The sequence below is a fragment of the Chenopodium album genome, chromosome 16 (genome assembly GCF_948465745.1).
Source record: "Chenopodium album chromosome 16, dcCheAlbu1.1, whole genome shotgun sequence".
In the NCBI taxonomy this organism is placed as follows: Eukaryota; Viridiplantae; Streptophyta; class Magnoliopsida; order Caryophyllales; family Amaranthaceae; genus Chenopodium; species Chenopodium album.
In genome coordinates, this window is record NC_137849.1 from 33,955,447 (window position 1) to 33,982,033 (window position 26,587).

General features: G+C 31.8%; 2 protein-coding genes across 3 annotated transcripts; one reads left to right on the top strand and one right to left on the bottom strand.

Annotated features, from left to right (window-relative positions):
* The first annotated feature begins 419 nt into the window (after window positions 1-419).
* LOC145585145 (uncharacterized) lies at window positions 420-5,097 on the top strand. Its single transcript, XM_081641878.1, has 10 exons — window positions 420-575; window positions 688-749; window positions 2,837-2,956; window positions 3,077-3,176; window positions 3,360-3,440; window positions 3,580-3,629; window positions 3,724-3,874; window positions 3,959-4,015; window positions 4,282-4,403; window positions 4,656-5,097. Exons 1-10 carry the CDS (start codon window positions 519-521, stop codon window positions 4,864-4,866), a joined length of 1,011 nt encoding a protein of 336 aa, XP_081498004.1. The 5' UTR covers window positions 420-518; the 3' UTR covers window positions 4,867-5,097.
* Window positions 5,098-5,515: 418 nt separating this feature from the next.
* LOC145586399 (type IV inositol polyphosphate 5-phosphatase 3-like) lies at window positions 5,516-24,491 on the bottom strand. Of its 2 annotated transcripts, XM_081643234.1 has the most exons (12): window positions 24,229-24,491; window positions 24,056-24,107; window positions 14,911-14,956; window positions 14,504-14,663; window positions 13,072-13,144; window positions 12,881-12,985; window positions 11,730-12,591; window positions 10,997-11,181; window positions 10,705-10,813; window positions 8,248-8,390; window positions 6,798-7,032; window positions 5,516-5,954 (listed from the first exon to the last, which is right to left on the bottom strand). In XM_081643234.1, exons 3-12 carry the CDS (start codon window positions 14,944-14,946, stop codon window positions 5,928-5,930), a joined length of 1,935 nt encoding a protein of 644 aa, XP_081499360.1. In that variant the 5' UTR covers window positions 14,947-14,956; window positions 24,056-24,107; window positions 24,229-24,491; the 3' UTR covers window positions 5,516-5,927. The 2 variants fall into 2 exon arrangements, with proteins under 2 accessions (XP_081499360.1, XP_081499361.1); XM_081643235.1 differs by lacking the exons at window positions 24,056-24,107; window positions 24,229-24,491 and having other exon boundaries at window positions 5,516-5,951; window positions 14,911-15,338.
* Window positions 24,492-26,587: the final 2,096 nt, after the last annotated feature.

Sequence of the window (26,587 nt, forward strand, 5' to 3'; positions counted from 1 at the left end):
CAAAAATGAATGTTTGATGATGTAATATTTCTTATAATAAATATGATTTGAGTGCAGTAATCCTTATAAATAAATTTGTTCGCAGTTTTATCTATAGAAAATTCTAAAAATAAAATTCAGAAAATATACGAAGTATTAACTAGAATAAAAAAACTCCTAGCTAAAAAAATGAACATTTAATAATACAAAATTGAACATTTATCACTACAGAAATGAACATGTTATACAGATTTACAGGAAATTCATAAATAAAAAGGAAAGGACGGGACACGAGCGGAGGATGTGGGGGGTGTAGGCAGTGTTCCCTACCCGGAGTGTAGGTAAAAATTAAAAAAATTCTGAAGTGTTCAGTAACGGGCCTGACTGGCCCATATGCTGGTTAACCCAAAATGGGATAATGGTGGCAATACTTGTTACGTGGCATTTTCTCAAGCCCCTTATAAATTCGTACATTTTTATTGATTGATGAGTTAATGAATTTATACAATTTGATGTAAATAGAAGTACTGTAAAAGAGTATGATACAAATTCATATTCATATTTCTCTTACGCATTGCATCATGTTTCTCCTCAAGGTATTTTCTTTTTAAATGTGCAATTATTTTCCTATTTGGCTTAAATTGTTCAAATTTTAATTAATTAACTGATTTATTTTTTTAATTTTTTTTTTTTTTTTGGGAAATGAAGGCTTGGAGATCAGCAGCTTTTGGGATGTATGGATACCTAAACTTCACCAAGGCTGGTTTCATGTAAGTCATAATTTAAATGTTGACCTCCATTTGTCAGTGTGTTTCCCTGATATTGTTGCATGAATTAGTTGTCATACATTGGTAGAAATTGTGTTTTTACTGTGATCTGCTATACTGTATGTAAGTCATAATCTTTCGCCGTATTTTATGGTTTATGATTGAATTTTCTAATATGCCGTTATTAAGTTATGGATGGGTAGACTAGGATTGTTAAATTATGCTATATTCTTAAATGCTACCTCTGTTTCATATTATTTACAACGATTTAACATAAAGTAAGGAGGAAAAATGTCTAATTATTGCAAATAATATGAAACGGAATTAGTACAAGGGTTTGAGAGCTTAAGTTCTTACATAGGAAAATGTGACTGATAATTTAGGACCTAGCTACCTAAGCTACTAAGTAGCAATAATTTATTTTTATTTTGATTTTGATAGAAGCTTTTGGTTATTTTGTTGTGTGGTTGATAGTAATTTGGGGATGTCATAAAAGCTTAATTTTGAAATGTTGTTGGTTTTTAGCTATATAATCGTTGGTTGTCTAGCCTAAGCTAGTAATTTACTTTATCTTGTAGATGAACAATCATCTTACTAGTATTAAAAATACATATTGAATTTTCTTGTCATTGAACAGTAAGTGGTGCTGAAGCATTTTTTTTTTTTGTTTTTCTATATGCTTGTTTAGTTGTTTATGTGACATAGCAATATGTGGGAAGTGGGAGTTCCCAGGAAGTGTAAGCATGAGAAATTGTTAATTTCACATATTCATAGGAATTTTTTTCTTTCCACAAAATGGAGGAAGTTGTTTACCGAGGTACCATAGGTAAGTAGAACTTCCGTACCTAGGTAAGCAACTTCCCTTGGGAAATCGGACGTTTCATGATCAACCATACAAATTGAAATTCCTAAGAATTTCTACGTTCAAAAAAAAATTCCTATGAATTTCTAAGAAATGACACTTCCTATGTTCAACCAATTGGTCACCAATTTGTTGGCTATAATCTGGTGCGGACCTAATGTTTACTGTGTAGCATGGAAACGACTTGCGCTTCAGTAACATTAATGTTTTAAAAAACAGGAAACCTCAACCCTTGTCCATTTCTAGGCTGCATTAGCACAAAAGCAGTGGGTTTTCGTAAACGGGGAATCTTCATGTCCCAAATGTTTCCATGCTTCCTAGATGATTTATTTAGTCTTGCAGGATCAAATTTAATATTTTGTCACTAATCTTGTTTTATACCGTGAAACCAATGATAAAATGAAGTAAGGTGGGATGACAGGCGTAAGAATCCATGGGAGTGTCTGGGGGTTCTTCACTGTTGTCCAATATACATGATCAAAAGCTGTGTAGTTAAGAACTTGCAATGGACAAGAAAGGATACATGCATGAGGGAGATGACAATAATTTTACGAGGGGGAAGTATTTGCACTTAATCTTTGGGATGTCCTGGGCTGATTAGTGGGAGTGTACTTGCATCATCACTCTAAGGTTTGATATACAGGGTTATCCGGTTATTCTTTTTTTTTTTTTTTTTTTTTTCACTGATCGATTCATTAGACCTCTCACTGTCCCCAAATGCAGTAATATTTGTATCAGATACAACTTACAAGCATGAAATACATAAGATGATACATGAAATACATAAGATGATAATAACCGAGATTGATCACACAATAGAGAGATATTACCCATCTAAGCTATAAAAGTCAAGTCTAATTTTGATTTGTTTCATTAGTTACCATCAGAGAATGTTAATTAATATAAAGACCTGCATTGATGAGTGAAGTGTGAACTCTGAAAAATAACACTCATCTAATGTTTAGCTAATTGAATATCTGGTTGTTTATCTGCAGTTAGAGTTTCTCTTGAACTTTTGAACTTCATCTGTGTATAGCTGAGCTTATTTACTCAATTCCTGTTCTTCCTTCCTCTTATATGAAAAGAAAAGAAATTTTATGTTGTATAATCAATTTTTACTTTTAGAAATTTCATACTTTATGTTCTATTAATTTGATAATATTATTCTTATGATCATCCTAGTGATTTTGTTCTTCTTAAAGTTCTAAAACATTTGTTTATCATTTAGGGAACATTCTAAAAACTTTAAAGCCGAAGATATGAAAGTGAGATTGGACGGAAAGAACTGTATTGTTACTGGAGCAAATACTGGCATTGGGTTTGCAACTGCTCAAGACCTTGCTTCAAGGTATTCCCTATGCTTTCAGAACTTTGTGCTTATCTCAATAATTAATCCAGAAAGCCGAGTTCTTGATTATATGGAAACTAAGAGGTCTTTTGGTCCTGTTATATCTATAATTGTCAACAGAGGAGCATCTGTCTACTTGCTGTGCCGTAGTAAAGAGAGAGGAGAAGCTGCTCTTTCTAAAATCCAAACTGAAACCGGAAACCAGAATGTTTACTTGGAGGTGTAGGTCACTCTCTATAAAACTGTTATTTAGAGACTGTAGGGTCAATTATTGATCTTGTTTCAGATATATTTTCTGTTATTTCCATGAACTCCTTGGGATCTCTTGATTATTAACTGTTTATAAGACAATAGTTGTTGCTCGATCTGCTGATTGCAATTGTCTTCTAAATTACATGCGTAGATATGTGATCTATCTTCTTTGAGTGAAATAAAGTCGGTCAGTGCAAAATTTGCTTCAAAGGGTACCCCTCTTCACGTTTTGGTAAGCTCAATTTCATGTGAACTAGGATCTCTTTTAGTTTTTAAGATCTTACACCATTTAAGGTTTATTACACTATAACCTTTTCGCTTTCTTCATATGACTCTAAATGCTACTTGTCTAATTTGCTTAACTGCTACAGGTCAATAATGCTGGCATTCTTGAAAATAATCGTATCACAACCTCTGAAGGGTAAAAATTATGCTTCTTCTGGTTAAGAGAAATGCTACAACATTCATTTTTAGTTGCATTGCTAATAGAGCTTTTTCAATCGGTATCCTTTCAGCTTTGAGCTAAATTTTGCTGTAAACGTATTGGGAACTTATGCCATGACAGAGTTGATGTTGCCTCTATTAGAGAAGGCTGCACCTGATGCACGAGTAATTACAGTTTCTTCTGGTGGGATGTACACTTCTCCTTTGACAAAAGATTTGCAGGTGACTTATCTTTGAGTAAAAGATTAGCTTCATTTGTATGAATAAAAGGCAGGTGTAATTTGTGACGGTTTCTTTCTAATGAAGTTCAGCGAGGGAAAATTTGATGGGGTGAAGCAGTACGCTCGAAACAAGCGAGTTCAGGTCAGTAAAAGTATTCATGCTCACATTTTATCTATTTTCTGATTTCACCATTTGTATAATCATCCTCACCGTAGTGAACTGATCAAAGTTCTATCTATCAAATACCAAAACATTGTGGTGAAGGGTATCGTATACATATTCTTAGATTCTCTAAAATGCCTGTTCTTCAACTAAGACGATGTACATTCATGTGTATATATCTCTTAATTGTTGTTTTGAACAGGCTATATTTTGAAATCAGTATGTGCATCATGTGTTTGTCTCAGGTTGCTTTAACAGAAAAGTGGGCTGAAAAGTATAAGGATAAGAACATTGCATTCTATGCAATGCATCCAGGTTGGGCCGAGACACCTGGAGTTGCAAAAAGTTTGCCAAGTTTTTCAGAAAGGTAAGAGCTAAAGTTTGCTGTATTTTGTTTACCTTGGTAACCCATTTATCTTCAGATTAGTTGGCCTATTAAAATACATTATGAGTTATGATAAAATAATGATATGTTTGGGAAACTAGAGTAAAGTACAGTTTAATAGACCATTAATATGTTTTATACAAGGCTATATCCTGATAAATGTGGATCATCAGAAAATTTTAGTTGTTTGACATCTGATTGAATGACTTGGTAATATTTACTGATACCTGCTAGATTTTCTGGGAAACTTCGAACATGGGAAGAAGGTGCTGATACCATAATATGGTTGGCTTTACAACCCAAAGAGAAATTGGTCTCTGGTGGATTCTACTTTGACAGAGCTGCAGCACCTAAGCACTTGCCATTTGCGGCTACTGCTGGATCTCATTCTATTATTGATTCAATCGTTGAGGACCTTCGCTCTTTGTCCGGAGTTCCATCATAATTCAAATTATTGTGCATGCGAGCATGCACCTTCATTTCCTGTATAGACCAAGAAGTTGCATGTACTATATAATCTCTGTGTCTTTTTCCTAATTGGCTATCTGTATGCTTGATCTGTGTAGGTTTATGGTCTAACAAATATTAAAACCATAATAATGTAGTATAGATATTGAATTACTATGTATAATGAGAAAATGTTACTCCCTTCGTTCCTTTTATATGTTGCGCTTTGTTGTATTCAATAACTTTTTGATAATTAAAAATGCTATTTCCCTTAAATTTTTACTCATTATGTTTCTCCAGTACATTTTTTACACTAAAATAAAAATCAAACATTGATTGCTTATTGGAAGGTTATATTAATTTCATTTTCAAATGAATAAAACAATGACTTGAGTATAATTTTCTGAAAGAAAAGTAGGAACATTGTTGGCTTAATAACTTTTGTTGAAGATATCTGTCAAAATTTATAATATGAATAGAACAAATTCCTTGTGTACTGAAAGGAAATACCCAAAACAGTATACACAACAAATAACAATTAACCGAGGGAATTGATGCTGCCCTATAAAAATGCACATATCATTGCCCTGATTAATAATATTAATGAAAAGCCGGCAATTTGAGCTAATGCAATTTGACAACAAAAGTGATAAATGATTTATTGCTTATTCATAGAACATCATAGGCATACAAGTTACATAATTCATCCAACTGCAAGAGCAAATTTCATCTGAACTCTGAGCTGTTAAGGAACATACAAAACTAGAGCCGAATAGTGATAGTGTGAACTATGATTACAGTATATGGAATTCTAGATTTAGACAAAAATTTACACATAATATGGTTGTTTCATCAATGTACAATTATATCAATGTCTAATGAATGATGATGCTCTCAAATTCATGCTTTTGCCTATTTGTCAAAACCTGTACAAGTATCACAGATCGATGGAGGAAACGACCTGCAATGTACTATACCATCAAGAAATGCTGAACACTCGAATGGTACACAGGAGACAGACCGAGTCACTGGATCCAGTTCCAACTGCGGCCCACCAAGTCAACGGACCAAACCAGGTATGTCCTGCTGCAATAGACCGAAACAATTATAAACATTAATAATCTGAAATTTTATTATGTTGATTTATACTGAATATAAAAATTAAGGGTCTCAATTTTATGATATTACATACTACTTCTTCCATGGACTCATGCAATATAGCTCATATGTTGCAACTTGCAAGGAAGCACAAAAGAGCCATCCATATATATGTGCAATCACGGAAATAACCTAGCCAAACTACTTCAATAGCACATTGTCCTAATCTCCTAAATGCGGATTGAGCACAAGTTCAACGGGGGGAGGGGGTTATGACGTTGTGATAGGATGTTGCTGTACTACAATTTCCTTTTCTAATAATTTGTATCAATTGATTTGGCTTGGCCTATGTCCAAAAAAAACTACTAATGGAAAAAAATACTACTAAAGTACTATATCACCGTGTCTATACATCGAATTTTCTCATGCACTTTGAGCATCTAATAAAAGAGAAGGGGCAGGTGAAGAGTGGTGGACAATACAATGTCATGTAAAACACACTCTTGACCATCTTCCGACACTCAAGAGAATGCAGCATTTTCTTTCTATTTTCCAGTGTTACAGAATATACAACAGATTAGAGTTTTATTCATCCTGATATCAAGGCGCAGCTGCCACCACAACAGACCTAACATTTGGTAAATAGGTACTTAATGAATGTTGTGTTGTTAAACATTAAAGTGTAACATCAGCGATAACTCTACGCTATGAATATTTCTCTACTTGAAACACACAAGAAAAACAAAGAGCTAAGAATCACACTGACAACCTACAAGGCCACTACATATCCAAGGAAGATCACTACATTAGAAACAAAGATTTGTTACTTGCCTCTTTCGGTCTCAAGTGGCTCAATGCTGCATTCATTCTGTGGTCAAACACAATATCTTCATTTTCCACTTCTGCATTAGTAAATGTAAGGGCTCGCTGTAACTTTCTAGGAGAGAAAACCTCCACCTCAATATCATATATTGCAGTGACAGGTCGATGATCAGAAAAAATAAGTTCACATCTTCTATAATCGAGCTGCTTTATTCCTTTTCCGAATGAGAGGACACGATCACACCTGAAAAGCATACAAGTCAATACAGTACTTCCAAGCTAAGGTATCTTTCTTGGACAATACTAGTGATGTTGCAAGGCAATATAGGATATATCACTGTTGGCATTTAGAACTTACTGCTAAGAACCTGCCTAAAGGCAGGCATGTTTAACAGTAAAGGTGCAGAAAATAGTAACACATTCATAGAATCAATATGTAGCACAATCTACATGCTACTGATGACTTCATTAAGAAAAAATGATATATTTAGGCTCTGTTATGCTTGATGGAAGATACTTTTCGTTGATCTTCTGAAGAACAAATCATGCACAATTGCGTGAAAAGTTCCTCCTCAAAATTACACTGAAGGAAGAGGGGTACTTGATTTTATGTGAAAAGTGAAGAGAAAAAACTTACTTCCTCATTTCCTAGAATGATTACTCATTTAGAGAATTGGTTACCCAACCCTTTTTTAAAAAAAAAAAAAAATCATGAAATACTACAAAATACGAAGTAACAAATTAGGAACTTTTATTACATTAGCCTAGGCAGAAATTCAGGTACACATTCATTATGAGTGTGCAGACATAATGTGTAGTAAATTATTCACTGGTTTTTTTTACCCTATATTTCTTCACCACAATCTTCTCTTTTATAAAATAAAATCTGTAAGATTTATTTATAGCACTCTTGTCTGAATTGAAACACCAATTATTTTTACCATGACCAAAAACATCACAGTAGAAACACTGACATATGTCTGCTTGAGATACATCCTGCAGAGTGCAGACTACAAAGTCTAGCACCATACTAGATTGTACTTCTTTTACTTTTTTGAAGCAGTAATTTTACAATTTGTATAGATTAGTTCAACTAATTTATATTTCCAAATTTTATTAAGACATGATTTCTTGAATAACTAATTGAACAAATCTCTAGAATACTTACATTTGCAAACACTAACAGATAACATGTAACAAAGCAATATAGAAGGAAAAAAGAAATAACGGTGGGGGGGGGACTGGATGAGCTTTATTAAAATATTAGATGACCATGCAAGACGGTTGGGAAGGTAATAGAAGAACCTGAGAAGATTTGAAGAGAAAGGAAAAAAAAACCTACATAAAATGGGGAAGATGCAAAAAAAGAAAGTAAAGCGGAATTGAAAATGTAAAGCTAAAATCAGCAAGATTGTACGAGGCACCAACTTATTTAGTAAAAGATAAAATGATTTCGTACCATGCTGGGTTACGTCTCCCCACTTTCAGATCTTCTCCATAATAATTGTCAGAATTCATCTCATATTTGTAAGTCGGTGGAAATTTTAATATACCTTCAGACCATCCATCAAATACATGACCTTTTCTGAACTCTTTCACAAGCTGCAGTTATAAGTGTCACCAAGTTAATAATAATGACACCATAATGAACAACCTGTCAACAAAATAAGTTATTCGAAGAAAGTTATCTTATCCTAAGTAGTACTTCGTCTTTGGAATTACATGATTGTTTTCTTTTGAACACTACGTGATGAATACTAATTTACATCAATCAGGTTCTGTAACTTAGTGTTACAAATTGCCACTCAATATATTTCGTTTTCTTGATGATACAGGTATGCAACATGTGAAAGTTGACAAAAAGGCAATGACTAACTATGTTTTAGCTTAGTTAGAAGCTCGCATCTTCTATCAAACAAGAGAAGATCAAAATATACTCGATAGAATCTACAACTCTATTCATGAAGTGCGTATGCATATGAATTCATATTCATGAAATGCATATGCAAAAATTAATGAGACAATAACATTAACATCTATAATCAATACTCCTATCGAATATTTGCAACTATCAGCATCTTATTATTGGATGATATTACTTAAGCACCTCAAATGCTTAACATTTTGCTAGAGGGATTTTTCCCCCCACTTTAATTCTCTTCTAGAAATGTTACAACAATCTACTGTAGTTGGGAAAACATGAATAAGCAAGCACTTCACATGAAAATTATTCAGACAAATAGGAAACTAATATTCAGCCCCTGCAAAGCAGCAGACAACCATTCCATGTCAAAGTCAAACTAAGGTTCAACAGAAAATATCCCCTCCATTGTCACAGGGAGTAATCTGCATGAATCCGCTCCAAACCCTCACTCATCCATCATGATCAGAGGTGGACCTCCAATACTTAGAAGAATAGGAGTAATGAATAATGATATCAAATAGGAAAGCAGTACAATGAGCTTCATACAAATTTAAAGCTTTCTTTTAGAACTGGAGTTAAATCTTTATTCATTATTTCTTCGCCAAAAAAATTACATATAAATTATCAACAAAGTGTAACTGTGAATTCACCAAGGACAAGAAAGGATAGGTCATAGGTCTCAACTCTCATTGTTAAAAAACTCATAAAAGAGGTTTGATCAAAACTCTTTTGATTGGTTCATTGGATTTGTAAAAATTATACTTCTGCCCTTTTCTCTCTTTTTTTCTAATTTCTTAGTTTGGAATTAAGTGAGCATTAATGTCTCCAAAAGTGAGTGATTACATGTTATGATTGACAGTAGCAGCTTTAGTAGTTCACTTTATTATAGCGCCAGTCAAAAGAACTTGAATTTTGATGGGAGGATGGATGAGAGGGAATTAAAAAGGAGTAAGGAGGGAGGAAAATATGGCTTCCCTTGTTTAGTAAAGGAAAATGTTTTCCGTCATTAAGGACGCAATTCTCCATCATTTTCCATGAAAACATTTTACATCAAACCAAATGGGGCCTAATTCCTCCTTCCTTCCCCCCCCCCCCCCCCCCCTTCCCCTCCCCAAGGAAGCTGAAGAGAAGTCTACAAAGCTAAAAGTAGAAAACAAAGAAAAACTTAATTTTGGGCTAGGGTAGTAGTATATTAACTAGCTCTTCAAACCAGCACCAGTAAAGATAATTCCATAGTTTCCCTCTCACTCTTTTCAAGGTAGTCCCAATGTTCTCTCATCGTTTATGTTTTCACATATCCCTAATGATAAACATCACCAGCAAAAAAAACATTAATTACAATGATTATTCTTCTTGATTGATGTAACATGGTGTGACAGAACAAGTTCTTCTGCCTGTAGCCAAAGCTACAACTTATGGTTATGCAGATTCAAAATTAACAAAATGATAATGCCACCAATTCAGAGAGTTGAAGAAAATTGGGTTCCCATTTCAACTTCTTATATATGCTCAACAATCCGAATCCTCCAACAGTTGTAAGCTGATTAGTTTACATAGCTAATGTTACCAACAGGTCAGCATAAAACCATTCACAAATGAGGCACTATCAGATGCCACAACCGATCTTCAAAGCATGCTAAAACATAGAACTCTACCAGCCCAAAATAAATCTATAAAGTTTGCATTTGACACGCTCACCGAGTCACAGTCAATGCAATGCATGGACATTCTCATCAGGATCAAAAACACTTGCAAATACAAAAAGCTAAAAAGCTTGACTTCATAAAATCATGTTCTTGCGGATGCAAGCACTGGAAACTAGAGCTAGAAAAGTTCAAAACAATTATGTCAAAACATGCCAGGTGAAGATTAAGTTCAAATTCTAAGTGATTTTTAAAATATGGAAGTTTCAAACAGATATTAAACTTTGCTAGTGATTGAGAGAAATTTTTACTTGATTCTTTTCAGAGAGTAATTCATCTTAGCTCATACCTGATCACATTCGACCAATTTGGACCATTCTTTTTCAGATATTAGCTTCCGTGTGTCGTCATATGACATACTGATGCGATAGTTCAAATCCCCAAACCAAATTATTCTTCTGTAAAGATGAACACATAACAAATGCCACGTATCAGATCAAGCAATATAGTTTTAGCAGCACTTTTACCCCAACTCCCCAGATCTCCAAATTTGTGCACCAATACAACATACAACTATAGGTAATGAAAAAAATTCACTTGCAGAAAATTGAGAACAAGAAGTGTGAATAAATTGAGCTTACTCGTGATCATAAATGCTTTTAGGAACTCCAAGACCTGAACCTGTGCGAAAATATGTTCTTCGGTGTATTTCATTCACATCAGCATTCCGTTTTAGTTGGTCAGCTTCCTTTTCCCCAGATGTCAGGTGAGTACATATGAAGCAGAAAAGAGTCTGATATATGGACATGCTGATAGAAACTGCTCCCTGTAAATCAAAATACAAGTATAAATTGTAAAAGGTACAGTTCATGAGGCAGAAGATGCAAGTAGAATGTTTGATCCTTCTATATATATACAGGAAAAGGAATTCCATCAATAGACAAAATTAATAAGACAGACTAGAGCTCCAAGGTTTATTTTTATACTTGTAATAAAAAAAGGGGGAAAAAAAGAGTTACTAGATTCTCAAAGGGAAAGCAGATAGGGCAGGTTAAAAGTCCAAACTCATACAGATGCTCATCTGGAAGTCATGAATAACTTTATTAAGATGGGTAGTTGATATCAATACAAATAACGAGAAACTAGACAAGTTTAATAGTAAAAAATGTCGTTGTTACATGAAATTAAGGAAGAAAGCATTGAGATCCAATTTGATAAGATTCTATTAACATAGTTCATGAACCAGTCGAAACTGTAAGCAAACTTATAAATTCTTGTTTATTCATTTAAACAAAGAATAAGCAGAACCAGGAGTGGTTATAAAGAGGAAGTAAAAACAAGACAAGATAAGAAAAGAATTGGAAAGAGACAGACCTTATTGCCAATATAGCCCATAACACCAACACCAACGGTAGACACCTTTAAGTTCTGTATATGTTTGCGCAAGTCTTTACGAACCCATATAGTGAGGAAAATTCCAACCATTTGCTTACTTGCTATCCTCACATATTCTGGTCTTCTTTTCCGTCGTATAAGTGTTTCAAGGTCAAGTGCTGCAACCGTAGTAGCATCTGGCAATGTCATGTAGTCACCATTCATCTTAAAAGAATTGTATGCCCTAAATGATTTAGACACCTTACAAGATTTTCCAGACTTAAAACTAAGCGGTCTCTCCAAAACACGTTGAGCTAACAAATCTAGGGGAGGCTCAGGCCAGCTCAAACCAATCCTTTCCGTTCCACTTAATGTCTTAGTTAATTTCGATGTCATTGGATTGATGGCGAATACATCACCTGCGTTCAGAGGACCTGACTGAAAGCTTTGTAATCTCTCAAATCTCTTTGAAGGTACTGTTTGCCTTTTCAAATCCTTCTCTACACAAACGTCTGAATAAGGAATCTCGTCACCTCTTGAAACTCCAGGGTCTTTATACATTCCATCACCACTGACCAGTTTGTCTCTAACTTCATAAAATCCATTGAGCTCCTCATCCACAGGATACACTTCCTCCTCCCCTTCGCTATCAGAACCAAGTGATATCTCATCCTCTATATCAGGAATATCATCTGACGGCTTGAACTTTGATGGAGAAGGGGGATCACTGTAGCTTTTAAAGCCCTTCTTAGCTGTAACTCTACTAAGTGTATCTCGAATAATACTTTCCCATTGCAAGGCTGGTCGGTTATCTTCAGCCCCAAAAATGTTACCAGCATTCAGTGGTACAATTTCCTGGAGACTATTTTATATTTAAAAAAAAATCAAAATCAATAATAATATTAGAATGACTGAAAAAGAGGGTGGAAAATCATGCTATTATATAGTACAGCAAACCAAAGGAAAAGAACATAACACTTATGAATGAATTTTTTTGCATCTGCCAAGGCACGCATATGGTGGAGTATGCAAGTGCTTTAAAGGCAGCCTCGTAGAAATAAATGAAGGTGATCACACTATTAGAAAAGGCCCAAAATATATGAATGGGAGCATATAGGGAGATACTTTAAGAATTACTACACAGATCTTACCCTAGCACGTAAATATCAGAAGGCTCATTGATGTTTATCCAATCCTCAATATCAAGATCATCAGGCGGAAATTTTCCACCGACATTCCAAGTCCCAACACATACTCTACAATCCAGGAAGAAAGAATTCAATAATCATAGCTCAGAAAAAGAAACAACGGTACTTTTCAGTATCCAAGATGAAGCAAGTACCTGATATCCTTCGTATGTATATATTGAGCCCTGAAAGTTTCAGAGTTTCGCCTTCTCAATCGTGGTAGGTTGTCTGAAATTAAAATGTGCAGATTTATGAGAGCACATATAATATAAGGGGAAAATATGCAACGCATTGACATTATCCATGGACAAACATAGAAGGCATATTTCACTGAAAACCCTCATATTTAAGTATATTAACAACGTTGCATGCTTCATCCAACCCTTTTTTATATTTAACATAGTTTTGGGAAAGAGAATACTCATGAAAAGTTAATTAGCAGCACACACTGATATATTGTACTTATCAGAACCAGTCATATTTATCTATTTTGATACCTACTGTTAAACACACAGTCAAGTAGTCAACCATATAAGACTACGCTCTCTGAAAAGGTGGATAAATACATCTTGAATATTCATAAATGGGTGTCTAACAAATGTAACAATCAGGAAGACCTGGAACAATTAGTTCTAGAATACAATGATTAGCAGCATCGAGTTCATGAAATCTTGAGTAAAAGAAAAGTATATATAATCATTAATTTTTAGCAGTTTGCTATTTGGTTATGGGAAAAATGTGGACAATTGGGTACTGTAAAGTTCAGATTTTGATTAGTTTTTCCAACGCATTTGAAGGATAAACAATGGATTAACAAATTAGGTAAAATATCCGTAATATGTAGTGACTCGTACTTTCTTAGATATATTTTTCCATAGTTTTCCTCTTAACAACCGAACATTGTCAAAGAATTTCTCAAATTTATACAATTTTGCCTAGAAATTTCTCATTAAAAACTCTGAACTCCCAAACACACTGTATAAGACCATTAACTATGGCAACACAACAATCAACGTGATGGATATTCTCGTGTCTCTTTCATTGGACAGAATAACTCCTAAATATATTCTTTACATTGAATAAAACTGAATCCGACATTGTTGATTCAACTAATTGCATAAAACTAGCACTCAAAATACTCTCATTCCTCTTCCAATTTACCATCATCTTTGGAGCCAATAATTCCTAGCAAGTTTCCGTAGATCGAAAAAAACCAAATTTGACACTGTTGTTGATTCAACTAATTGCATAAATTTAGCACTCTAATCACCTAGTCAACTTGAATCTTTCTCACATCTTCCATAATCAAAATTGCAAACTTACTTCCTTAAAAAAAGAATCACCAAAATTATACAACTCCCAAAATAGAAAATCAAATTCTAAAACAGAATTAGTATACCCTGAATCCAAAGCAACTGTCACCATCAAAAATCAAACTTTACCAATTCAAACAAACAGCAATTAATTAATGACACCAATGAAATACTATTGACACAGTAAAAATAACAAATCATTCAATAAAATGTTCCAATTCCATGATCCTATACATAACTTGACATAAGTCACATAACATAAAAAAATAAATACCTTCTTCATCAACAGAAGCAAGAGAACCAAACAAATCATCATTGTCGTTGTCGTCGTCGTCGTCATCATCAATATCTTCTACATCGGTATCGGCGCTGTAATCGGAATCCTTGGAAGAGATGTTAAGCCATTTGCGCAGAACAACTCTAGGCCACAACAGCTGCAGGCAGGTGCAACCCAAACAACATAACTCAGCCCAACTCATCTTACCATTACCACTACTTGAACTAGTATTTCTTTCTCCATTTCTCTACAGTTTCATTTACTTCCAATTGTAAATTTTGATCAAAAAATTTTCTGGAAAATTTTTTAAATTTTATTTTTTAAAAAAAAATAATGAAAGGAAGTTTACCTTCCAATAATATGAAATTGAGGTTAATATACTGATGATATTAAGACATAGTTACCTCTAATGATCGGCGGCGAGTGTGACGTGGCTGCATCCTGGATAATCTAGAAGCTTAATAAGTTAGAGTTAAGAAGAGAGAGACTGAAAAGCTGTATTGGATTGGTGGATGGAGTTGAGATAACCACCACTTCATCAGTAATTAACGGTATTTTTTATGTGTTTAATTAGTTTAATGTCGTATGATCAACTAATTCATAAGTCATTCGGGTCATCGGGTGGGGGTGTAATTAATCTTAATATTAACCCGACCTGATCTTGTGAGCTAGATTTGGTCAAAGTCAAACACAACTAAGCTAGAGTGCTAGACTAAGTGCTTCTAGTTTGGCACTGAATGAATAAGATAAGAAAGCTTGAAGCACTTCTTTTCTGATCAATCATTTATGATTCTGCTTTTGTCCATTTGTTTATGCATTTAGGAAAATAAAAATGCCTTCTTGTTCTACTTTTGTCCGGTTGTCTTTTTTTTTTTTTTTTTTTTTTTTTGAAAAAATATACCCTCATACAAAATAACGGAATACAAAATAACGGAGTATATTGAAATCAACTGCTCCATCCGTCCCACTAAAATTGCCCCATTTGAATAAAAAAGTTAAATGAATACAACAAGTAATTAAATGGGTCAATTTTAATGGAACAGAAGGAGTATTGTTATTCCATTTCTACCACTCGTACCTAACATGCAACCACGAAGTACTGATAAGATCGTGATTTGCAACGGTTTTTTTTTTAGTATTTTTTTTTACTGTCAAATTTGTCATTGCATAATTTGATCAATATAAAGTCTAAAACAAACCTAGTGCACCAACCATCGAGTATATCATTTGAAATGGGCTTATATCATATGAAATGTAATTATATCATTTGAAAAGTAATTATACTATCCATAACCTGATTATATAAATGTATCATTTAGGGTTTATTTGGCATCGCTGTGATTTTCTGTTTTTTAGTTTTTTATTTTTCTAAATCATGTGATATATATCATATATTAATAAATCAAAAACTAGTCAAACTTATTAAAATTATAATAATTTTGAAAACTGACTACTGAAAAGTGGAAATACCTTTTTCTTGTTTCCTGTTTTTGGTTTTTTATTTAAAAAAAAAAACAGGAAAAAACAAAAAACGATGACAAACAAGCTCTTAAAAAATGAATTTATTATTAATAAAAGTATTAAGAATAATTATATCATCTGACTAAATTATTAAAATACGATTATATCATCCAAAATATGACTCACAACAAAATAATTATATCATCTAAAAAGGTAATTATATCCTCTAGAATGTAACTATATTATTTGAGCGTGTCAATATTAAGTCTATAACAATTTATTATAGATCGAGTTCATACAAGACCAGCTGTTTAACGTTGATATTCGAAACTCAGACATTGAAATATAAGACGGTATGAGTTAAAGACTTAAAGCTTGATCGTTACAAATACAAATACGCCTACTCTATAGGCCGTACCTAGTATAGTAGTAGTATCAGTATAGAAATTTGCGAAGTAGTCGTAATAGTAGTATTGAATAGTGACCACAAACAAGGGAGAGGGCAGAGGAGTGGTGAGGTGGGACCACGCGCCATTGAGTAGAAGTGGAAATGAGTCATGTCCGTATATGCCAAATGTCAATTAAAACTTTGTAATAAAGATTATAACTTTGTAATAGTCGACCCACTTGACCACTAACAAGGTCAATGCTGTATAATTAGTGATCGTCTGTCGACTGCTAATGCGTTATGCAAAAACTTTATTGTTTGCACGCCATGCTTCTGCTTCACCACTTTGGGATTTTTTTAATTGTCGTTTTTTGTTCAGTTATCAGTTTTTACATTATTTGAATTGAAAATACGATTTGCATAACTATATACATAAGTTTGTAAATTAGTTATTAGTTAATACACTCGAAGTCACAATTTTCTATATACAACTATTTAGAAATAATATAGCATACAAATCAAAGTAATTCATTTTTATGTTTTTATTTACAATTTTAATTTCTTTTAATTTAAACTACTGAAGCATAATTTACCGTAATATGAACCTCATATCTTTTGACAACATAATAATCATCACGCTCTCACATGTACAATATAAGCTCGATATAAACGTTGAATAATGTTTAGTTTTGATTTCTTATACGTATAAATGCAACACGAGCCCATACGATATAAGAATGACAAATTTTAGTTTCTTGCATAATAATGCCATGTATTCATAAAGACTGATGTTAACATGCACCATAAATTTTTGATTTTCATATATCAACATATCTCTCGTGAAAAATGGATGCTTAACATTGCAAATAAAACACCAAAATACTGCAATGTATAAGATGTTGAATTTGTGGTGGAAAAAGATTGGAATATTTTTGTAGGGTATATCAAAGATGAGACTTGTATTTCATTGAAAAACAAAGCTAACATATTTTATTGGCACACCTTTTTGCATATTTATTTATTCCAATGCTTTTTAACTATTTAAGGGGCAGAATCTCAAAAGTAAAATTAAACCTTGCTTTTGTTGTATACGTGCATGCTTGATCCTCTTTTTCTTTATTATTATTATTATTTATTTATTTATTTTTAATTTAAGAACAAATCTCCAATTAAATGGGTGCAGTTGCCAGTTGGGCAACCCTATTTTAGCTATTCATTCCTTTTACTTGTTCATCAACTGCCATCTTTATAAAAAGCCTTGCACCAACCTTGGACGGTGGCACCATAATTTATTAATTCAATCACGTATTATTACTATTATAAACGACTTGTAAAAAATGTGGAATCACCTCTAAAACAAGTACCTCCATTCTACTTAATATTAGGAATTTTCCTCACGAGAAGGGCTTATTAATGTTTATTATTCTTATCTTTTCAAAACAACAAAAAAAAAAATTGTACTTTGTATTTTACTTGTTCAACTTTTCTTTTTCAATGTCTTAAATTACTTGTTCCATTGTCTTTCAGATGTGTAGGTATGTCTAGATTAGGTGAAACATGAGGTAACAATTAATGGGGTAACCAATACGAAGTTTTAGTAATCTTATGCCTAAAATGGAGAAAAAAAAAAGAGATTTATGCTCGAAATTTTTGCCCCCCAAGGGCCTGTTCTGATTTATTGAAAACAACTGAATTGAACTGAAGAGAACATACCCTAAATAAGGATGATACAATACCCACCCACCCCCTAGTGTAATTATTTCAAGGTTAAAATGAACCTAAATTTCTTCTTCTCCATTTTAGTCCTCTCTCTCTCTCTCTCCCTAACTAGCTTTTGGATTAAATTTTTTTTAATCAAATGAGAAGTCCTAGTAAACTCATTAACATGTAAATTGTTTTTTATTTTATTTTTTTTTTATTTATTTATTTTTTTTTTTTTTTTTTGAGAAGTTTTCCAATCGAATGTTAGTTTATGAATCAACATCAAATCTCTAATCTTTGGTAGTATTTTAATTATTATTATTTTTTGATTAGTTGTTTGAAATTTCAACATATTAAAAATATATGATTGAAATTAACTTTTTGTAAAAATTAATTCTATAATTTTATTTTTTTTTTTAATAAATATCTTAAACTAACGATCCTCTATTATTCTTGCAATTTTTCTTTGTTTTATTTTTAAAATTAAGAAGGATAAAAATGAACACATCTGAATTTAATTACCATATAATGTGAAGAATGTTTGATGTTATCATATCAGATCTGATCAGAAATTCACCCAGATGAAGTTATCATAGTCATTAAAAATATTTTGGTCCAATAAAAATTAGTTTAATAACACACCTACAAAAACTAGGCACTAACAGCTTACACTTTTTATATATTAATTCTGCACATCATTGGTTTTTGTTTTGTTTTTTTATTAAACATGATTAGAAGAATTTTTGTAATTTTAAATGTGAGGATGATATTAGAAGTTATGATGAGAAGTGATAGTATTTTTTGAAAAATAAAATAAAAATAGAGAAGTTAACAAAATTTGAAGATTAAAGTTTTGGAAGTTTGTCATTAAAAGTTAATACTCAACAATAATAATATAGATTTGTCTTTATTTTCTACTCTACAATATTTATTGTTTATACACTTTTCAATTGTTGCTTATTATAGTAGTTGATGAGTTGATCATATAGAGCCATACAATTGAAAAAAACTACTTAATGCTCATACTATTTAGATCCATTCATTTAGAAAGAGAATCTTGGGCAACATTTCTTAGTACAAAATTTTCATAATTGACATTTATTGTCTAACCAAAGAAAAAAAGTAGTGGTTGATGATAATTATTTAATTGGGGTTGATTAAAGTAAGGAGAGATGAAGTAACCCCAAGAGATAGATATTTTCAAAAAGGAAAAAAAATAAACAACTCCAATAGTTGAGTTCTTGATTTCTTAGGCCTTGTGTATGTCATTAAACAACTAAAAAAGAAAAACTAGCTTAGTAAAATATAGGAAATTATTCCTTTTAATTTGTCTCATTTAAATCTATTATTGTGAAGAGAGATGATATTATGAGTATAATAGATTTATTTTTTGAAAAAAAAGGAGTAGAATGTTGTTAATTTCCCTCAAGTGGTGGTTTCAAAATATTAACTAATCAATGTTTTATATTTGAAGATATTTGTGTGCTCAAAAGTGTGCTTGGAAAACAATATAAAAAGACAAATGAGACAAATAAAAGATAACAAAAGGAATACTTAAGCAAAAAAAAGTAGAATGTTAGATTATTAGTGTATATTTTCAAGCTAATATGATAAAATGGTAGGGAAATTTAAATTTAACCATTTCCCAAAAAAGTCGACAAATTATACTCAATGACCCTACTAATTTTTTTATCCTTCCAATTTGCGTAATGACCCAACAGTTAAGATCAATAATAATGGATCACATGCACTATAAGAATGGAGTGGGACTATTTCAGCTTAATGCTAAAGCAATAACTAAATTACTCCTTTTTTTTTTAGTAAAACTCATGTATTTTTCGTATCATAATTGGTTAGTTGGTAGAATTTTAGAGGTGACGAGAGGCTAGCCCCTAACATCTATAGAAAGATTAATTCTCAACTTCCAAATTGGTCTGTAAACGGCGGGTGCAATAGAGAAACCATAGATGCCCTAACTAGCTAGACTACCACCTTGTGGAATTGGATATCCATTACCCACCTTTACCCAACATCCATTACATCCACATACCCACCGCAACTATACAACACTCATGTCGAATGAAAATTCTATAGTAGTCAAATGAAATATAAATGAAATGTTAATAATTATATTTAAAGACAAATGTTAATATTTATCAAATGGAAGGAGATTTAAAAAGAGGTTGAATGTTCAATTTGTGTTGGAATCGTTACATAATTTTATTTTATTTTTTGGCTTCATTGTGAGATTAATTACTACTCTACTTCCTCCCAAAAAAGGGGATTGTATATGATAATATTGGAATGATTGGTGACATTATAACTTATCATTTATTTTTAGTTTTTTTGAAAGTTAAGTAAGATAATTAACAAATTGATGCATGTGAGAGATGTGATAATTCATGTACAAAATGACTCTACATTAGCTTTTAGGAATTTAAATATAAAGGTTAATGATGATTATATCATCATTATCATTATTAGCTATTGTTTATATTTTATGTTAATGGTGTAATTCTTTGATTTACTCCTTTAACTTGATAGTAAAACATATCCCTAATAATATAGCTTATGTACCTATTCAAATACTCAAATGTATCTAGTCGTACTCTACTATTAACTCATGAATTATATGTACTCATGAAATCACATAATATAATTCAAGCTTTCTAACATCTCTTTCTCATAATAACTTGTCATAAAACTCGTTTCTTTGTCTCTCTATGGTCTTTTTATTAACAAATATATCATCATTAACTAAAATTATGTTCCATTGCATGAAATAATTATGTATACTTCTATATACATATACACGCAAATAAGTTATTTGTTCTATATAAAAGACAATAAATCAGAGAAAACGAAAGAAATAAGTACAAGTGCGCGGGTCAAAACTGCCTCCTATATGAGTAGCACTACATTATGAATTATTTCTTATTTCATGACCCTCCTTTAATATTCTATAGAGTATATAATCCATTTCTATAAAAACAAAATTCATGTAAAAATATCCTCAATTAAGTTAAAATATGGTGGGGTTTTAAGCACAAGAGTTGTTGATCTGACTATAACAAGTGAGAAATAAATACAATATGCATATGTAGACATAAGATAGAGAGCTTAAGATAAGATTTGATCAATTGGGAAATTCTATTGTCGGACCAAAATTTTATGGAAAAGGAACATTTCCACAAATAGTAAGCTTTTTTTCCGACGGTATTTTAATATTATACCATCCGAATCTATATAGAAGCATATTAAAAAAAATTTAGGTGTTTTAATTGATTTTTTTTTTTTTTTTTTTTTTTGGCTAACTTCTCATTTTGTTATGAAAAATGAACTCAAATGAAAAGGCATAGTGGACTTAAGTAAATATTCCGTTTGTTCCTAAATACTTATGACACTGGTATTTATTAGATTAATTGCTTTAAAAACGTTCACTAAACTGCTATTGAGAATTTTTTTTTATCTTAAATGTAGTAAGTTGTTTAAAACAAATTGTAAACTCTAATTGATAGTTTATTAAAACAAATTGTAAACTCTAATTGATAGTTTATTATGATGGAGTTAGTCTACCTTATTTTGGAGGTTGTTAACTATTTATTTCATATTCTCTTATTTACTTGTATATTATTGAATTGATTGTGAGACTTGTAACATTCTTTATTTAAAGTCATTTTCTGGGTTGTAAATAAGACACAAGGATCTTGTTTTTTCTTATTGAACAGTAACAACATGCTTCCAATATTGAGCAAGAACTTGTGTGATTCCAATCCCTCACCCAAATATATTTTTATTTTTATTTTAAACTATCAATTAACTTAGTGTATTGTATTAGTGTATTTTTATTTTAACTTAATGTGCGGCATTTCAATCTTGTATACCAAGTATATTTTTATTATAAAATAATTGTATGAGTATTATTCTATTAACATATCATATGTAACGAATTTAGTATAATAATACTTACAAAATTGTTTTTTTTTCCCTTCAGGTATAAATAATCAAATAGGGACAAAGATGGGTATTTGAAGTCCAAAAGGTCAATAATCCCATATAGTACTCCATCAAAAGGACAATAACTAATTACAGAGTATTATTGAGTACTATTACTTATTAGGTAATAGTCGTAAACTCGTAGTACTACAATTACATACAGTTACAAAGTCGGCCGATGTAGTTATTTTTATTGACTAAACTATTTCGTACAAGTTTTGAGTGATAAATTTTGTTGGCATAATTTAAATGTAACATTCCTGAATACAAAGTACTCCCTCCGTCCCCAAATAATAATCCTTTATGGACAAATTTTAGTCCCAAAATATTCACCCCATTTGCTTTTTCCAACAACTATTAATATTAATTTTTTACCAAAATTCCCTCCAATTTACAAAAATATTTGTGCAAATTTAAATTTTCCATATAAATTTTGTTTTCCCATATACATTTATTACTTTCTCTCTATTTTTTTGCATACCTAATGTCAATTTACTTTTTCAATGTACTTTTACTATTCTTATTTGTGTTTATTAATTCGCGTGAAAAATGCCCATAAGAGACTATCAATAGGGGACGGAGAGAGTAAGACTTACTATTCCAAAAGGTAAGATTTACTAGTCAAAAAATAATTAAATAAAAATTTAAACAAAAAAAGGCAAATGGTAAAAGTTAGTGTTAAAAGTCATATTAATTCAGAAGACTATGCAGTACAGTATAAAACACATAATTCAAACGTGTAGTCACATTCATACGCCTTTGATCATTGGTACCTCGGAGAATAAATACGTCGTCCTTTTTCTTCTTTTTTTGTTTTAATTTCTTTTGTTTCTTTGTGCTTCATTTCATCTTTTAAAATCATTATATCACACGAAATCTAACAACAAAACATTGCACATTAATTGTTTGCCAGTTTTAATAAAAGCATCGTCTATAATTGTTTGTCATTGATTCATTACTAATACAAACATATAAGGCATAGTGTATACGAGTAATTATGCACAGTAATTATTCGTCGCGTCAAATGGATAATCTTTACTTTTGTCGTTTGGAGCCATTACCAATTTACCACTCTATGAGTGACATACTAATGTCAATTTTAATAAATCATGATCATTACTAAGAAGTTTTAATTAATTTCAATTTTTTAAGAATGATTTCAATAGTTAAAAATCATTTTCAATCAATAAATAAAATACTCCGTAAGTGGTCAGCCTAAGTTAACGTGTACTTACACAGTTAGGTCATGTTTACTTCATTTTATTTTTGCTAAATTGAAATTATTTTTACTAAACTGAAATTATTTTGCTAAACTGAAATTATATTAACTAATCTAAAATTAATTTTACTAAACTGAAATTATTTTTTATGAACCGAAGCTATTTTTATTGATTTTCACTTATAATTCTTCTTTAGTTACTGATTTTTACTGAGCTGAAATTATTTATTTTCACTGAACATTATTTTTATAAGTTGAAGTGAACGCCCTGTTTGTTTTTATGTGAATGCGTTGATTATACTTTTAATTAACTCATATATTTACTTTGAAAAACGATTAGTCATACTCATACTTCAACCTCAAATGATTAAAAATGATTATCTCAAAAACCGGTAGCAAGAAAAAGAAAAATATAGGACTGTCGATTTTGGTGACAGCAAAACCCGGAAAACACCCTCTTTGGTTTCACATTTACGTACAAGCCCTTGTTCGATTGAAAAAATTCTAACATAACTTAATCCAATTTTAGAATAATATACTATAAAAACTAAAAATAAAAGTAGGATAACATACTTATTAATTGATGCAGAAAAAGGTGAGACTGAATGATTCTTTCATAAAAAGGGGTGAAAAAGAGAGGAAATTTTCAGGATAAGATCTATTAACAATACATAAATAATCTACCTTAATATATAAATAATCGAATAAATAAATAAGTAAAATAAAATAAAATTTTTATTCACAGTTAATGGAGTAAGAAAGAGAGAGAGTGAGAAAATCACACCTGATTTGCTCTAACTTTGCTTGATCAGGTCAATCAAATTCGTCTTCTAATTCTGCGCAAACATTTCTCAATTAGGAATATTATCAGAAAATTAAAAAAAAAAATTGTATTTTGTTTCTAAAATAATGTTTAGACTAAAAATGAGGGGGCAAAAATGTAGAAGAAGAAAATACCTTAGGAAGTTTAGAGGAAAGAAAAAGAAAAATGAAAGTTGAAAAGACGGCTGAGATTAATAGTTGGAGTTTAGAAAGAAAAACAGAGTTTTGGTTAATTGGTTAAATTTTGGAGAGAATAAGGAATGAACTCCTGTTTAATGTGTTAGTATTATTTTGAGTTTGACATTGGAAGAATAAAATTGGTAGTTGGAATTGGGAAGGAAAGAAAGAAGAGGGTGTTTTTTTTTTTTTTTTTTGAAAGAAAGAAGAGGGTGTTTGTTTGAAGAGACTGATCGGTGGACGAACAAGACGGTGCTATATATATATTCACACTAACTTTTTAAATTTCTCCTCCACTTGACAAAATTAATGTATACCAAGTATGGAGTAGTTTGATACCACTTATGAGTATTTGTATAATTCGTTTTTATTTAGTTCACACCCTCTCGTTTATTTGTTATAATGGTGTCATTTTTGTATTGAATTTAAAATTATCGAAACTAATGGACTGTTCATATTTACTGAACTAAGTTAAACTAAACTAGATTTAACTGAACTAAAGTAAGCTAAAATGAATATTTTATGAGAGAAGGAAATTAGGAGTTCATCTGAACTGAACTAATTGGAGCTGAACTAAACTAAACTGATTGGAGCTGAACTAAAATTAAGCTGAAGTGAACAGGCCCTAAAAGGAATCCTTGTAATGAACATCATGTGTTGTTAAACGCTTGTTCAAAGATTAGTTTGTAATATATTAAAGTTACTTTCTAAAATACTACTTACAAAACGAAAATTAAGTTGAGATTTCGAAAAAGAATGTTGTATGCTCTCTTTGCTATCATTTAGGGTCTATTCACTTCAGCTTTATTTCAGTTCAGCTCCATTCAGCTCGGTTCAATTTAGTTCAGTTGAGCTTCTAATTTCCCTCTCTCATAAAATATTCATTTCATTTCAATTCAATTCAGCTCTAATCAGTTCAGCTCCAATCAGTTCAGTAAATATGAACAGGCCCTAGTTGGAACATAAGGATTTTGGCATACTTTATAGGCTCCCTTATTATGACATATTGTAATGAATATTTTTTTTTTTAGTTTGCCCCACCCAGTTTACCAGAGTTTAGCTCCGACTACATTCGGATCCGACCGGGTTACACACCTTGACTTTCAGTGGATGAGTCTTTCAACAAGAGTTTTCTGTTGTCAGTCATACAAAAAACACGCTGGGATTTATATGAAGAAAAACTAAAGTCATAAAATATGAGATTATATCGAATTAATCCCTAGAATAATTAAATAAAGATAATATAAGGTAGGAAAATCTTAGGGTGATTTATATATTACTCTCAAAATATAACCTAGAATACGCCAAAAATAGGCTTAATTATTGATTACTACAATCCACTTAACAAAAAATCCAAAGACCTTCGTGGTGGTCGTTTATAGGGGCAAAATAGCTAATTGATCCGGGGCATATTCAAAACTTGTTTTATCATCTTACTCCTCAAAAGCATCACATGGGTTTATTTTATTCTCTCATTTAAAGCTTGTTTTATTATCTTACTTTAAATGATATTATGATATTCAAATACTTGTTTAGTGATACTAACAAATACAAAAATAATGTGTTAGTATCAATATAATTTTTTGTTGGTATTTAAATGATACACATTCCATCTAAACACAATATAATACTAATGTTATGTTGACTCAAATTATTAAAGGTGGAGAATTCCTCTAAAACTAAGGAAATAATCAATTAGTCAAATTCATACAGAAGTTGCAGGTTAGCAGCAGCACGGTAAAAGGAAAGTAGCTTGGATTAGGGATGGCAACGGGTCGGACTCGGAGCGGATTATGCTAAATCCGACTCCGATCCGACAAGAAGTCGGATGTTAAATCCAACATCCGACTCCGACATCCGACTCCAAAATCCGACTTCGACTCCGACTTCAATATCCGACCTCCGACTCCGACTCCGACTCCGATCCGACCTGACTCCGAGTTTCTTTTACATTATTTAATATACTTTGAGATGTTGGGCTATTTGGGCCTTGACAACCCACACCCAATGCCACCATGACCCACACAAAAATCCACTATCTATTGGAGTCGGAGTCGGATAATCCGTCAAAGTCGAACATTTGTCGGAGTCGGATTTTTTTCTCGGATTTTTTTTAGGATCCGACTCCGACCCTCCTCCGACTCGGAGTCGGATTATTTTAATGGAGTCGAACTCGGATTACTTTTTTCTCGGACTCGGAGCGGATTTTTACCTCGGATCGAGGCAGAGTAGGGTCGGATTCGGACTGGATTGCCATCCCTAGCTTGGATTGAGGGGTTGTTTGGTTGCCAAATAAAAATATGGAAAGTTGGAAATC

Coding starts and splice junctions, on each gene's coding strand:
- LOC145586399 (XM_081643234.1), bottom strand. CDS start 14,946: ATGCAGCCACGTCACACTCGCCGCCGATCATTAGAG. Junction 12,986..13,071: donor ATACATACGAAGGATATCAG/GTACTTGCTTCA, acceptor CCTGGATTGTAG/AGTATGTGTTGGGACTTGGA. Junction 12,592..12,880: donor TCTGATATTTACGTGCTAGG/GTAAGATCTGTG, acceptor AATATAAAATAG/TCTCCAGGAAATTGTACCAC.
- LOC145585145 (XM_081641878.1), top strand. CDS start 519: ATGATACAAATTCATATTCATATTTCTCTTACGCATTGCATCATGTTT. Junction 3,875..3,958: donor CTTTGACAAAAGATTTGCAG/GTGACTTATCTT, acceptor TTTCTAATGAAG/TTCAGCGAGGGAAAATTTGA. Junction 4,016..4,281: donor CTCGAAACAAGCGAGTTCAG/GTCAGTAAAAGT, acceptor TGTTTGTCTCAG/GTTGCTTTAACAGAAAAGTG.